This window comes from Heterostelium album (genome assembly GCF_000004825.1).
Source record: "Heterostelium album PN500 unplaced genomic scaffold PPL_scaffold2, whole genome shotgun sequence".
Taxonomy (NCBI): domain Eukaryota; phylum Evosea; class Eumycetozoa; order Acytosteliales; family Acytosteliaceae; genus Heterostelium; species Heterostelium album.
The window spans coordinates 2,546,892-2,559,502 of NW_008805064.1; the positions used below are offsets into that span (position 1 = coordinate 2,546,892).

Here is a 12,611-nt window from a genome sequence, read left to right on the forward strand (position 1 = left end):
AAAACAAGCTTAAGGTTTTGTTATAACCCAAATAATAATATAATAATAATGAGTTTATTGTTTGTTCTTTACATCTCGCCTCACGTAGAGTTGTCTGTATTGTAGAAATTCTTTATAAACTACATGATGGTTAGATCGAAGATTTTCAGGGATAAAATCTTCAAGTTGATGTTCTTCAAACAATATCGCAACTTTAATTTCAGATAAAGTATTATTATCGTCTAAACTCGTCAAGAATTCAGCGAATGCTTCTTTTTGATGGGGATCTGCATAGGATGATATATTTAAATATTGAATTGTGTTATTTGTCTTTAGAGCTGCACAAAGAAATTGAAGGTGTAATTGAGTTAAATCATAGAGTTTAAGACTATTGATTGATTTATACTGCGAAAGTGATTGAAAGAATGCTTCGTCTAGTACATAGCATGATATTGCTAATGATTTCAATGTGTTATTGCTTGTGAGTGATTGGCTGAGTAGATATGATATCTGAGTAACATCTTGGCTTTTAATTACGTGTGCTTTGCAATAGTTGCTCAATGATAGTTTCTCTAGTGTTTTGTTTGTGGCAAGTTTAGAGCAAAAGTCTACCCAATGCGATAATCTGTGAGTTGAGATTATTTCAGTCTTGTGATTATACATGTTGTCGCACATGTTGCAATACTCTTTGCTCTCTTCATCATCGACATAGCTAACATTATCCTCTTCTTCCAAACTGAATCCACTAAATAAAACAGAGATCTTCAGTCTTACCAGATGATCATTGATCGAATCAACAAGTTCACTGGCATTGACATGATCGACCTTATCTATTGTAAGATAACGTAATGTTTGAATTTGAAAGAGTTTAGAGTATGAGATATGATAAACACCACCTCCACATGCTTCATCATACTCTAAAAACATTGAATTTACTCTCCACCTATCGAAAATACTGAAATCCAATTCGAATCCAGGTCCATCATAAATGATTTCTCTTGCTAAATCATTGATATCCATGTGAACAAATTCAATCGAATCTAAGTTGCTAAAGCTAAAGTCCTCCATGATATAATCAATCAAAACCAATTGAAGTTTTAAATGTGGGAATGTTCTATTGATCTCTGTAGCAAGCTCATAATTAACTGTGTGTAAATTGATTCTTTCTAATGATGTTAATTTTCGAATGTGCTCCAAAGCAGTACCAATGGATTTGTGATAATCAGTGTCAAAGAAAAACAATTCTTTGATATTGGCAACTTGAAACAAAGAGAAAATACTCTCTTTAATTTTACTTAGGTACTGATTGTTTCTACTATTATAGGCCAAGTAGTGAGCATTAAAATAGTTGATTGATACATATTGAAACCAATTTTTACAAACTAAAGCATAGTCGAGAAGTTGATTTCTTAGCGTGAAACATTCAAAGTAAACCTCTTGATTACCTGTTCGGCCATATGTTTCATCTTCATAATACTCTTTGAATGACTTTGGTTTACTGAATAATTCTAATTGTGAATCGATTGTATTCTTTAAAATCTGTAATTGTATAAGTTTCATTGATCTCTTATTTTTTGTTGTATTACAATAACTACAATTCAATTCAATATCTTTTCAAAAATTTTCAGTAAGATTTTTGGAAAAAAAGAAAAAGCAATATCTCTCATTTTTTATTATTTGTTCTGCTGAATTCAACGTTTTCTCAATAAGAGAGCTCATTCCAACTAGTGTATGGTTACAGGTGAGAATGAATGTCGAAGAGCTCAGTTTAGGACATACATAGAGAATATATATTTTTATTGTACGAAATTATAAACCAATGAAAATGTAGTTCTTATTTGGTATTGTATTGAATCTTAGGAGAGTAGCAACTGCGAAACTTAATAATCAAGTTAAACCAAATGATAGTGTCATCAAACATTTTTTATGTTTCTTTTTTATTTCCAATCATGCTAAAAAAATTCATCTTATTTTTAAAAAAAAACGAAGATTGCTTACTAATTAAGTGGCACTTCATTATTTCTAATAATAAATGCTAATTATTAATAAATATTAACTTTTTCAACATTAGCTATACGGTTCAGAATTATTATACTCTATTTAAATGTCTATTATTAATAAGATATTAACTTTTTCAACTTTAGCTGTATATGGTCCAACTTTATTATATACACCCTATGGGCTTTATATTTTATCTGAAATACCACTTGCAATAAGTGATAAAAAAACGGAATATTGGCATATAGGATGTTGGCTTTCGGCGGCATCTTTACCATTCTACATGGGATCATCATTTGCTAAAACATTCCTCTATGGATTCAATTATAAAACAGCAGGTAAACCTTTCATACCACTGACGGTATATGCTGCTTTTCTTGGTATTGGAAAGTTAACAGTCGAATATAGAAAGAGACCGAGATATGTACAAGATAATAAAATAAGAATATAAAAAAAAATTGTAAATAATAATAAATATGTAAAAACAAAACTTCTTTATTTAAGATTATTCGTTTTATCACTATCACTTTTTTCTGTCTACTAAAACAGAAGAGGTTCGATGTGGGACATCGATTCGGTGTGTTGTTGTATATTAATGGTTCTTCCTCTTAATATATAAAATTCTACAACTATCATCTTTTCGAATGCTGGTCAATGTTTGGTGAGATGTTAATGAGCTTTTGAATATCTTTTCAATTGCATCGACTGTCGTTTTATTGTGCCAATTGTAGATCTTACTAGCTTTAATTTTCCTAAGAATCTGATTTTCGTTGAGATCAATGTTGAATTGAGTGACTGTGCTTTCCATCTCTGCCAAAAGATGGTTGTAATGGTACAATGATTTGTTTAATGAATAGAGAGAAACGATATTCAAATATTTGATCGATCTATTGATCCTGAGCGTTTCTCCTGCCAGCAGTAAGTGCTCGTCGTTCAGACCAAAGAGTTTTAAATGTTGAATTGTTTGGCTCATTGAGAGCGCGTCGTAGAATGGTCGATCTAAAGTCGTACAGGATAAAGAGAGTTTCGTTAGAGTGTCGTTGGTCGAGAGTGCTGAGCCGAGATACTGTGAGAGTTGATGCAATTCCGTAGATCTAAGAGCGTGAGCAATACAGTAGTTGGGCAGCGACAATGATTTCACTGACTTGTTGCTCGACAGTAGGTGGCAGAATTCACTCCAATCGCTCATTTTGTTATTTTTCATAACTATATTCTTTGAGTGTGTATAGCTTTGACATAGATCGCAATAGTCACATGAATAAGAGAATGATGTGTTCTCTGAGTTTTCCAAACTTAATCCACCATACTGTATGGCAGCTTTGAAGCTAACGATACGATCGTTGTTCACAATGTATTTGAGTTCGTCTAGATCGACATAGTCACATCTAACTATAGAGATAAACTTGAGTGATCCTATTTTGAACAGTCTTTCGTAGGATATGTGTTCGACTTGATATTCATCTGGAAGGTCGTATTTAAAGTTGATGGAAGTGACACCCCATTTCTCTATTTCCGAGCAATAATCGATATTGTTTGGTATTCTTGAGAGCACAGGTGTATTTAAATGTATGAATTCGACTGCCGATACCTCTGGCTCCACCAACCTCTCACCATAACAATCGGATTTAAAATCAGGTGTATCTAGCAAAAGTTGAATCTTTACAGTCGGTCGATGATGCAAGATCTCTCGAAACAACACTTGACTATTCGATATCAAGTGTATTCTCTGTAGTCTTGCGCCAAACATATCGAGGAAATCTAGGAGGTTCTTATATACATTGGGTTTCGAGTCATAGCCAGGGTGTAGCGATTTAATATAAAGCTGCCTTACATTGCCAAACTGATACAACGAGTATCTACTGTAGAGCCTGGTAATATGAGATTGTAGCTGATGGCCGGTCGGTGCCATCAGCATACTAAAGTTGATTGCACATTCCTTTGAGATATATTGAAACCATTCCTTGGAAACCAAAGAGTACTCCAAGATAGAGGAATCTAGATTACTGATAGATCTCAGTTTTGAAATCATGTAATGCTCTTTCTTTGTCATATCACCCTTATTCAAATCTTGAAATGAAAATACATCTTTTTCTACATCTTCTGCCACCAAATCAATAATTCTAGTTTGAATTGGCATAAAAGGTAAAATACAATTGTTACTACACATTTTTAATGACAAATAAAATACAAATCATATTAATTATAATGGCTCATTCATTGTAAAAAAATCATTTGATCATGAAAACCAAAAAAAAAAAAAAAAATCTTGTTCTCTATTTTAGCGATGGAATCTATTAAGATCAGATCAATACTTTTGGAATCTTCTAAACATGATTTATTCTATTGAGAAAAAGAAAAAAAAGTAACCAGACTTATCTGTATTGATATTATATTTTAACTGATAACGTATGAAGTCAACTGAAGGATTTGGGTGAATTCATATTTTTTTATTTTCAATTGTTTGTTATAAAAACCATGCTATTATTGCCTAAAAGATCAATTCCTCTATATAGGTTGATCAATGATTTTTATTGCAAATAATTTTTAATCAAAAATTATATTACAATATTCTGTATTCACATATGAACTGTTTATAAATATTATTTAATAAAATTCAAAAAATACAAATCTTCTCATTATTATTTGGGTATCAAATTTTGGTGTTAGAATTACAATCCTATGTGTGAATAACATGAATAAAAAATGTGTTGAAATAAAATAGTAAAATTGTGTTAATATTTGTAATATTTACCTAGTATTTTTGATGGTAATTATGGATCTCATTAAAAATAGCACGTCTGATTTTGTTCTAATGAATACATGATCTACAAGTGTTATAAATTGCTATATTAATTCCATTGGTCAACCAAAATACTATGATTCTTTTAAAAAAATTAATTTAATTTATTCTACGAAACTTTGTAATGTCTTTGATATTTAGTATTATACAATTATTTATCTATATGAAGTCTACATAAACCAATGATAATTTACAATATTTAAAAAACTATAAATACTATGGAAATTCTTCCATTTTATATCATCAAATCAAAATCTGATATTTTATAAATATAATCAAAATAATAAAATCTAAAAATGTTAATTAGTAAATATAGTTTACTTTCAGATACTATTTAAAATAATATTAATTAAAATTCTTTTTTTTTAGATGCTATTTCATCTTTGTTCGGAGCTTCTAACTCCTCTGTTACCAATACAATCAAATCAAGTGGTACTGGTGCAATGGTATCTCAAGGAACCAATCATCTTTCATTAGTTAGTACAAACATTCAACATGCTACTCAAATTAATGCTGCTGGTACCAATACCAACGTAGCCGGTGCTCACCAAATAGATGTTTAAAACAATTAAAGATTTAAAAAAAAAATTAATTGCAATTACAAAATGTAAAAACAACAATCAAACAATTTTAATTAAATAAATTTTGTACAAATCTCTATAATATTTTTAAAATAAGTTTACTTTGTCTTGCTAATGACCTACCAGTTAAAAATATTAGTAAAATAGGTTTGGTTGATTTTAATATATTTTTATTTATTTTTTTTTTGGAAATTTATAATTATGATTTAAATTTTTTTAAATTATTACTGATCCAGTTAAACATCTTGGGAATTGATCGGCATAGAAGTTTACCCATTCATTATTTTCGATGGAGTATCTTAGATTCTGATGAACCTCTCCACCCATTAAGTAGATATAACTCTCGCTTTCCGATATTCTGTCATAAACCATTGAAGTAAAGTATGCCAACTCTATTGTGTCCTTTAAATTGTCTACACCATTCAACATTGAGTCGATGCAGAATCTTATGAATTTACCTTCGTGCGATAGAACGTAGATCATTCCATTGCCATCGGAGCAAGCAGCAGCAGGATGTTCTAAAAATTCAGCACATTGGATGATCATCGATGTCTTTCTTTCAATGTTGAACGCAATTACTTTCTTTTGGTTGTAAGGAATGGAGATCAATTGATTCTTGTGGTAGAATAGAAAAAGTCTGGAAGTTGAAGTGATCTGCCGATTCGTGGTATTTCTCGAAAGTAGTTGTTGTGACATTGAATCGGTCGATTCTTAGCAGATTTCCACCGTTGCGATTACCACCGATCAGATAGATGTAGTTTTGACCATCATGACATGCAGAAATGCAGCAACCGGCATCACCAACAATATCACCACTTTGATCGATGGTCTTTGTTTCCAGGGAGAATCTGTGGAATTTAGATCCACTAAATATGTATACTAGGTTACCAACGACAGCCATCGAGTTGAATGTTAATTCGAATTCATTATTATTAAAGTACAATTGTTCACTGGCATAGTTGTTTTTTAAATCGATGAGAGTTGCACCTTTTTTCTGATGTGTTGAAAAGATGTATTTTCCTGGTGAGGTTGTACTGTTCGAGTTGAAAGAATTATGGCTGCTTTCAGTGGATATTGGAGGGTATGCTAAAAAAGACGAAAATCTAGGTTGACTGGGGTTTGAAAGATGAATTTTGCGTGGACTTCTACTTGGTACCCATGACGATACAAGTGGTGGACTTGAGAGTGGACTGGCTGACGATGCTCCACCGAGATTGTCTAATGGAGAATCGACTGCGATAACGGAATTGGATGATGCTGATCCTCCCATTGATACTTGATCTAAAGAGGAATGGATGTTGTTTTGGTTTGTAGTAGATTCAGAAGTAATACTCTTCACCTCTACTTCAACAACATCTTCTTCTTCTTCTTCCTCTGGTACTTCGTTGGATTGAGAAAAGTCTGGTTCTTTTGAAAGAGAGATGGATCTACTTAGAAGTGATTTCGATTGACTTAAAAGGTTTTGGTCAAAAGAAAGATTAAGTTGATCCTTTTGAGCTTGACCTGAATGTTCTGAAGTGTATTCTTCACAGTATTCCAAGATTTTCTGGGAAATCGATAAATTCAATTGGCTAGCTTCTGAGTATTCGAAAAGGAAGAACGAATTGGAGTATTGTTGAATGAAGTCTCTAAGCGAAGGAGATTCAACAATCGTGGCAATCAGTGCTTCTGGACGGATGGGTTGGGGGGGAAATTCAGGCTCGGCGTAGCAGTTGATATCGTTATGATTTGAATTGATATGAAGAATCTCTACCAATTTTACCAGTTCTCCTCGGCAAATTTCCAATATTTCTATTACACAATTCGAGTTGTCTTCTATTTTCTGGAGATGGAGGGTTGACTCTGTATCTACGAATTGCTTGATATCACGGAAATACTCAAAGACTTGTTTCTTTTGGGTTTGCATCCTCTGGAACAAGTGAGCTGTCTCTTTGATTCTTGTCCACAGTGTTAGAATTCGGTGGTTGATAAAACAATCTTTTCCAGACAAAATAAGATCTACCAAGTCTGGAGGTTGAAACAAAACACCTTTCATGCGCTTTAATTCTTCAAATTTATGATCTCCATGTAGTTGTTTTTGTTCTTCCCAACAAACTTCACACAACAAAATTTTACAACTTAAACATATTATATTATGATTATTATCATGAATACAACTTATTGAAACTCTATTATTATTATTATTATTATTATTATTATTATTATTATTATCTTGATTATTAGAATTCATTGTCTTGACTATCTAAATATATAAATACAACTTTTTCTATTGAAATTATATTTAAACTAACAAAAGACGATAAATTATGCTTTAGCGTTTGACTTTTTTTTTCTGAGGATGTTGTTTTGTTTTCGAAAAGATATTTTGACTGAAATTGATCAACTTGTGGTTCAAATCATTTTCCTTTTTGAACTAATTTTAGAAATCTGTGGGGGCGTGAGAACAGCCCTTGTGAGTTTTTTTGGGTTTTTAAAAAAAATAAAAAAAATGATAAAAGATATTTTTATTGGTTTTTTTCCTTGCACGATCAAACCATCAACAACCCATTTTTAAATTGAACAAGGATTTTGTTTAATTTCGAATCTTTGTATTCTTTTATCAGCCTATCAATATCGATGTTGATGTTGTCTTTTGATTGTTGGCGAAGCATCCACATCAGAAGGTCTTCGTCTTTGTCGATTGTCAAAATTTCGCGGATGATAGATTTTGTTGCGTGTTGGTGATCTTGTTCAGAAAGTCGATTTTCATATACATATTTAATGGTACTGGAGTGACCACACAAAATAGCAATCTTTATAGAGTATCGGTTGCAAGTGCGTGACTCTGTACGATTCTCCAATAGGAATTTTTATTTTAAAAGTGTTCATATTTTATTTAAATTTGTGTTTAATTAAAACAGAGTTGGTTGCTTTAGTATGTTGACTTCTATTGGACATTAGTTTGAATTTTACAGTTTTAACCCTTGCCAGTGGCTGATCAGGCTGGCTGTTCCGGTGATTGAGGATCGGATGATCTTATTTAAAGTGTAGGAGTGGTCTCTGATGTCTAGCTGCTTCAGATAGTAGGGTAGGTCGTGGACAGTAGGTTGACCTTCTTTGGTTGTCTCTGTGTTGTATGTACCAAAGGCACCAATGATTATAGGTATGACTGCTACATTGTGGTCTGGGTTACTCTTCTTAAGTGCGGCTGCTAGTGGTTGGTATTTTTCAATCTTATCTCGGCTTCTTTTAACAATGTTGTTGTCATATGGTACTGATATTTCGATGATTTTGATTGATTTCTTGGTTCGGTTCTTAATGATTAGATCTGGTTTGTTGGTTTTGGTCAGTGCATTATCTATTCTGGCTTCATGTAGGATCTCAATGGTGTCTGACTGGTAGACTGCGCCTGGCTTGTAAGGTATTCTGTGGAACTTCAGCATCTCTTTGAGTATCACTTTCACTACCATGTTGTGTCTTGGTACTATACATAGTAGTTTCATCGCGTGGCATGAGGATACAATGTGCTCTATGGACTCTCTTGCAATGGCACTTTCTACATTTTGGATCGGTTACGGCATTTCCCATGATTCCTTTTGCTGCAGTGCAAGCCATAGGTGGTCAACATGTCGCGGTATGAATCTCCATTGGGCTATCCAGTTTCTTGCCATGTTTTCTCTGTGTTTGATCCAGAATTTGGTTCTAGCTGTTGGTTCGATTGGGTGTTGTTCTCTATATACATTCTTGAGGTGAGCTGAAATGGTGTTTGTGATCGTAGGGCTGCCATCGTGGTTGTGTAGTATTGTTTCTCCATCCTTATCTATTTGCCATTTTCCATCTTTACTGAATATGAGTTTGTAGTCAAATGATTCCATGTGCTGGTGTATAGTGGGTTCTTCTTTTCAAATGCATAGTTCATAAGGTCTTGGTTTCTCCTCACCGAGTGTAGTTTAACTGCTGTGATGATTTTGTAGACCTTATATTCTAGTATTAGTTCGTTGAATCCTCTTCCACCTTCTTTCCTATCCAAGTGGAGGAGATCTCTATTCATGTTTCTATGTAATAGTCCTCTCTTTGAAAGGGTCTCATTGAATTCCTTGTTAAGTGTATCTATGGTGTAGTCTGGGATGTCGATGAACCAGTAGTATCTCAGGTATCCGACTACCAAAGAGTTAAATGCCCTGGCTAGGTTCCATGCTGACAGTTTGGAGTTTAATATTAATTTAAATCTTTCTCTCGCCTCTTTCTGTATATTGAAAAGTGTTTTTTTCTGATCGACCAATCGGTGTTGTAACATTCCTAAGTATTTATATAGATTTTCCTCGTCTACTATCGGTATCTCTTTAATTTCCTCCGGTAGCATATCCTTATTAATTCCTTTTCCAAGAATTCCACATTTCTTTTTGTTGATCTTCATTCAAATTGATTTGAATGCTTTGTCTGTTTCCATGAAGGTGTTGATTATCTCTTCGGTCATACGGGAGTACATCTTGATATCGTCAATGAACATAAGGTGGGACAGTTGGGTGTTACTTATTATTGGCGCTTTAGTAATTATCTTTATATAGTATCCGACTGGGTTTATGGTAAGGCAGAACAGGAAGGGACAGAGGGCATCACCTTGGAAGATTCCATTGGTAATCGGTATTGTAGTTGTGGTTTGATTCTTGGATATGAATAACTTGGTGTTCCATTTGCTCATGAGTTTTTCAATGATTGATCTGGCTTTCCGGTCTATCTTGTGCATTTGTAGTATGTGCTTGATCCACCTGTGCTTCGTTGAGTCATATGCTTTGGTAAGGTCTATCCATGCCACCTTGATGTCTGGGTATTTCTCACAGAATAAATTGTCTATGAAGAGGTTCTCGTATGTTCCCCATACATCGGTCATTCCACCTCTCTGTACTTCTTCCATCAGTTGGTTGTTGACTTTGGTGTGCTGGTGGAGGTGCTTGGTTACTATTCCTGTTAATATCTTACATGTGTTGTTAATGCATGTGATTGGTCGGTAATTGGCTTCGTCCTCTTTGTCACCTCCCTTGTGGATCCGGTATGTTATTCCTTCACAGAACCATTTAGGGAACTCCATGATATCCAAGTTTAGGTACTCATTGAAGGCTTCGGCTAAGTCCTCATGGTATCTCTTAATCCTCTTAATCCAGTAGTTGCAAATTCCATCTGGGCCTGGAGCTGACCAGTTCTTCTTGTTTTTAGTGTAGTTGGATATGTCAGCTCCTTCGATTTCAAACTTGGTCTCTTTGATGCTCTTGAATTGGTTGCTATCTTTCACTCTTTGTATCCATTCAAGCTCGTCGTAGTTGGTTGCTTCCGTAGATGGTGGGTTCCAGAGTTGGCTCCAGAACTCAAATGCTCTCGTTGTTGTCTGTATTTCCTGTTGTTGCGTGTTGTTTTGGTTATTGTAATGAGTATGCTTTGCTTTCATCTTTTAGCATCATTTCATTAATGTATCTAAACTTTGCTTCTTCTCTTATCTTTTTGATGTAGTCTATGTATCCAGTCTTCAACGCTTGTAAATTCTTTATCTTCGCTTCTACACAGTTCGCATTGAACGTCATATACTGTCTTTTGATTAGTTTAACTACGTATCTGGCTGGTTTCATATTCTTCTTGATCTTATCTACTGTACTCTCTAATGCTCTTCTGAGTTTGTTGATTTTCTTGATCTTATTCGCTATTTTCTTTATCAGTTTCTCTCCTTGGTCTTGTTTGATATGGCTGGCGTCTTCGTTGGCTCTAACTGCTGCTGTGGCTGCCGCATATAGTGCTACATTGCATGCTTCTAACATAGGTATATTCTTCGCTATTAGGTATTGGTAGCTGATTGTGTATTGAATTTCAATCTCCTCTTCTTGATCTTTAGTGCTTTGTATTTGCACCCCTTCCATTGTTGTTACCAGCTTGTTCACCTAGTGGTGTTCTTGCCTCCTGATTGGTAATGGTGGTGTTGGTGCTTTGTGTATTTCTATTTCTTCTATGATTTGTATTATTTGTGCTTGTACTGTTCATTTTTGATTTAGTTGACATATCTTAGCCTAGTCATCGACATGATCGTCGAGTTAGTTGCCCAGATTGTACCACGAGGAGGTGTATGTCTAACAATCCGAAGATAACGAAAAATCTCCAGGTGACCTAATGCTGCTGCTGCTGTATCCATTGCGTCGACTTACCAGTAGTTTCAATATTTCCAAATCACCATGGGTGCATGCAAGATTAATATACTTTGATTCTTCATTCGGGATATCAATAGGATGTAAATCAATCTTTTCACTGATTAACCATTTTGACAAATGGATCATTAAGTTTATTTATCTATTTATCTCTTTAACATGTTTAAATATATTATTTTTAACAACTAAATTATTAACTAAAGATAAAAATAAACTTTTATTCATATTTATAAATCATAAATCATCTAAAAAGTTGTTTAGAAGTAAAAAGCAAAATTATCTTAAACATCATTGTTTGTAAAATTTTGGCAAGGATGATTATTAAAAAATTGTCTTAGTTTAACCAAAGCTACATCATTTTCAATGTATGGTATAATAAAACAACCTATTGTTATACTGAAAAATAAAAATTAATTTATAATAGAATTGATATAAAAGGAATTTTAAACTTACTTATTTAAATTCTTTTCTTTTTCTGGTGATTTCGAATCGAAACCAATGTCGACCTATATAACAAAATATAAATATTTTATTGGATATAACTAATAATTATTGTTTTTATACATACTCTGGATCCTAGAATATATTTAAATAAAAATTTTGCGATTATGTCATAATCGATTGTATTATACTTTATATATTCAATGAAAATTTCTTTTTTTTTTTCCTTATTTTTTATGTTATTTTTAATTAAGAAATCATCTATTATCTTTGGTGTACTTAATGGATTATTAAATTTGATTAGTTGATTGGTTGTTATATAAAATTTATTAAAAATAGAATCATAATGTTGTGAAAATATAAAACTCAAAAGGTTTTGGAAATCACTGAGTACAGATAATAGTTGTTTATCTGTAGTATCAATATTTAATAAAGTTGAAGTATATTCTGTTTGATATGACATATTAATATAATTATAAAAAAAATATAGAATATTTGATTTTAAAAAACAAAATCTTTTTAAATAAAAATAGAGTTTTAATAACAAAATGATTAGTCATTTGTTCCACTAAATATTTGCAAATTGAAAAAAAGTGGGTGGTATTAAATAAATAGACATCACAAAAAAAGATATGGTGGGCTATT

General features: G+C 32.8%; 7 protein-coding genes across 7 annotated transcripts; 2 read left to right on the top strand and 5 right to left on the bottom strand.

Annotated features, from left to right (window-relative positions):
- Positions 1-54: 54 nt before the first annotated feature.
- On the bottom strand, positions 55-1,539 carry PPL_02285 (uncharacterized protein; the record flags this gene model as incomplete). Its single annotated transcript, XM_020573276.1, has 1 exon — positions 55-1,539. The coding sequence occupies one exon, from the start codon at positions 1,537-1,539 to the stop codon at positions 55-57; it is 1,485 nt and encodes a 494-aa protein (XP_020437393.1).
- A 544-nt stretch (positions 1,540-2,083) lies between these two features.
- PPL_02286 (uncharacterized protein) lies at positions 2,084-2,428 on the top strand (the record flags this gene model as incomplete). The annotated part of the gene is made up of 1 exon (XM_020573277.1): positions 2,084-2,428. The coding sequence occupies one exon, from the start codon at positions 2,084-2,086 to the stop codon at positions 2,426-2,428; it is 345 nt and encodes a 114-aa protein (XP_020437394.1).
- Positions 2,429-2,569: 141 nt separating this feature from the next.
- PPL_02287 (uncharacterized protein) lies at positions 2,570-4,144 on the bottom strand (the record flags this gene model as incomplete). The annotated part of the gene is made up of 3 exons (XM_020573278.1): positions 2,570-2,729; positions 3,123-3,618; positions 3,895-4,144. The coding sequence occupies 3 exons, from the start codon at positions 4,142-4,144 to the stop codon at positions 2,570-2,572; spliced, it is 906 nt and encodes a 301-aa protein (XP_020437395.1).
- A 929-nt stretch (positions 4,145-5,073) lies between these two features.
- Positions 5,074-5,340, top strand: PPL_02288 (uncharacterized protein; the record flags this gene model as incomplete). Its single annotated transcript, XM_020573279.1, has 2 exons — positions 5,074-5,083; positions 5,147-5,340. 2 exons carry the CDS (start codon positions 5,074-5,076, stop codon positions 5,338-5,340), a joined length of 204 nt encoding a protein of 67 aa, XP_020437396.1.
- Positions 5,341-5,574: 234 nt separating this feature from the next.
- PPL_02289 (kelch repeat-containing protein) lies at positions 5,575-8,952 on the bottom strand (the record flags this gene model as incomplete). The annotated part of the gene is made up of 5 exons (XM_020573280.1): positions 5,575-5,936; positions 6,097-7,105; positions 7,361-7,596; positions 8,480-8,651; positions 8,734-8,952. The coding sequence occupies 5 exons, from the start codon at positions 8,950-8,952 to the stop codon at positions 5,575-5,577; spliced, it is 1,998 nt and encodes a 665-aa protein (XP_020437397.1).
- Positions 8,953-9,918: 966 nt separating this feature from the next.
- PPL_02290 (uncharacterized protein) lies at positions 9,919-11,243 on the bottom strand (the record flags this gene model as incomplete). Its single annotated transcript, XM_020573281.1, has 4 exons — positions 9,919-10,034; positions 10,318-10,780; positions 10,813-10,920; positions 10,941-11,243. 4 exons carry the CDS (start codon positions 11,241-11,243, stop codon positions 9,919-9,921), a joined length of 990 nt encoding a protein of 329 aa, XP_020437398.1.
- A 563-nt stretch (positions 11,244-11,806) lies between these two features.
- On the bottom strand, positions 11,807-12,429 carry PPL_02291 (uncharacterized protein; the record flags this gene model as incomplete). The annotated part of the gene is made up of 3 exons (XM_020573282.1): positions 11,807-11,921; positions 11,979-12,031; positions 12,361-12,429. The coding sequence occupies 3 exons, from the start codon at positions 12,427-12,429 to the stop codon at positions 11,807-11,809; spliced, it is 237 nt and encodes a 78-aa protein (XP_020437399.1).
- Positions 12,430-12,611: the final 182 nt, after the last annotated feature.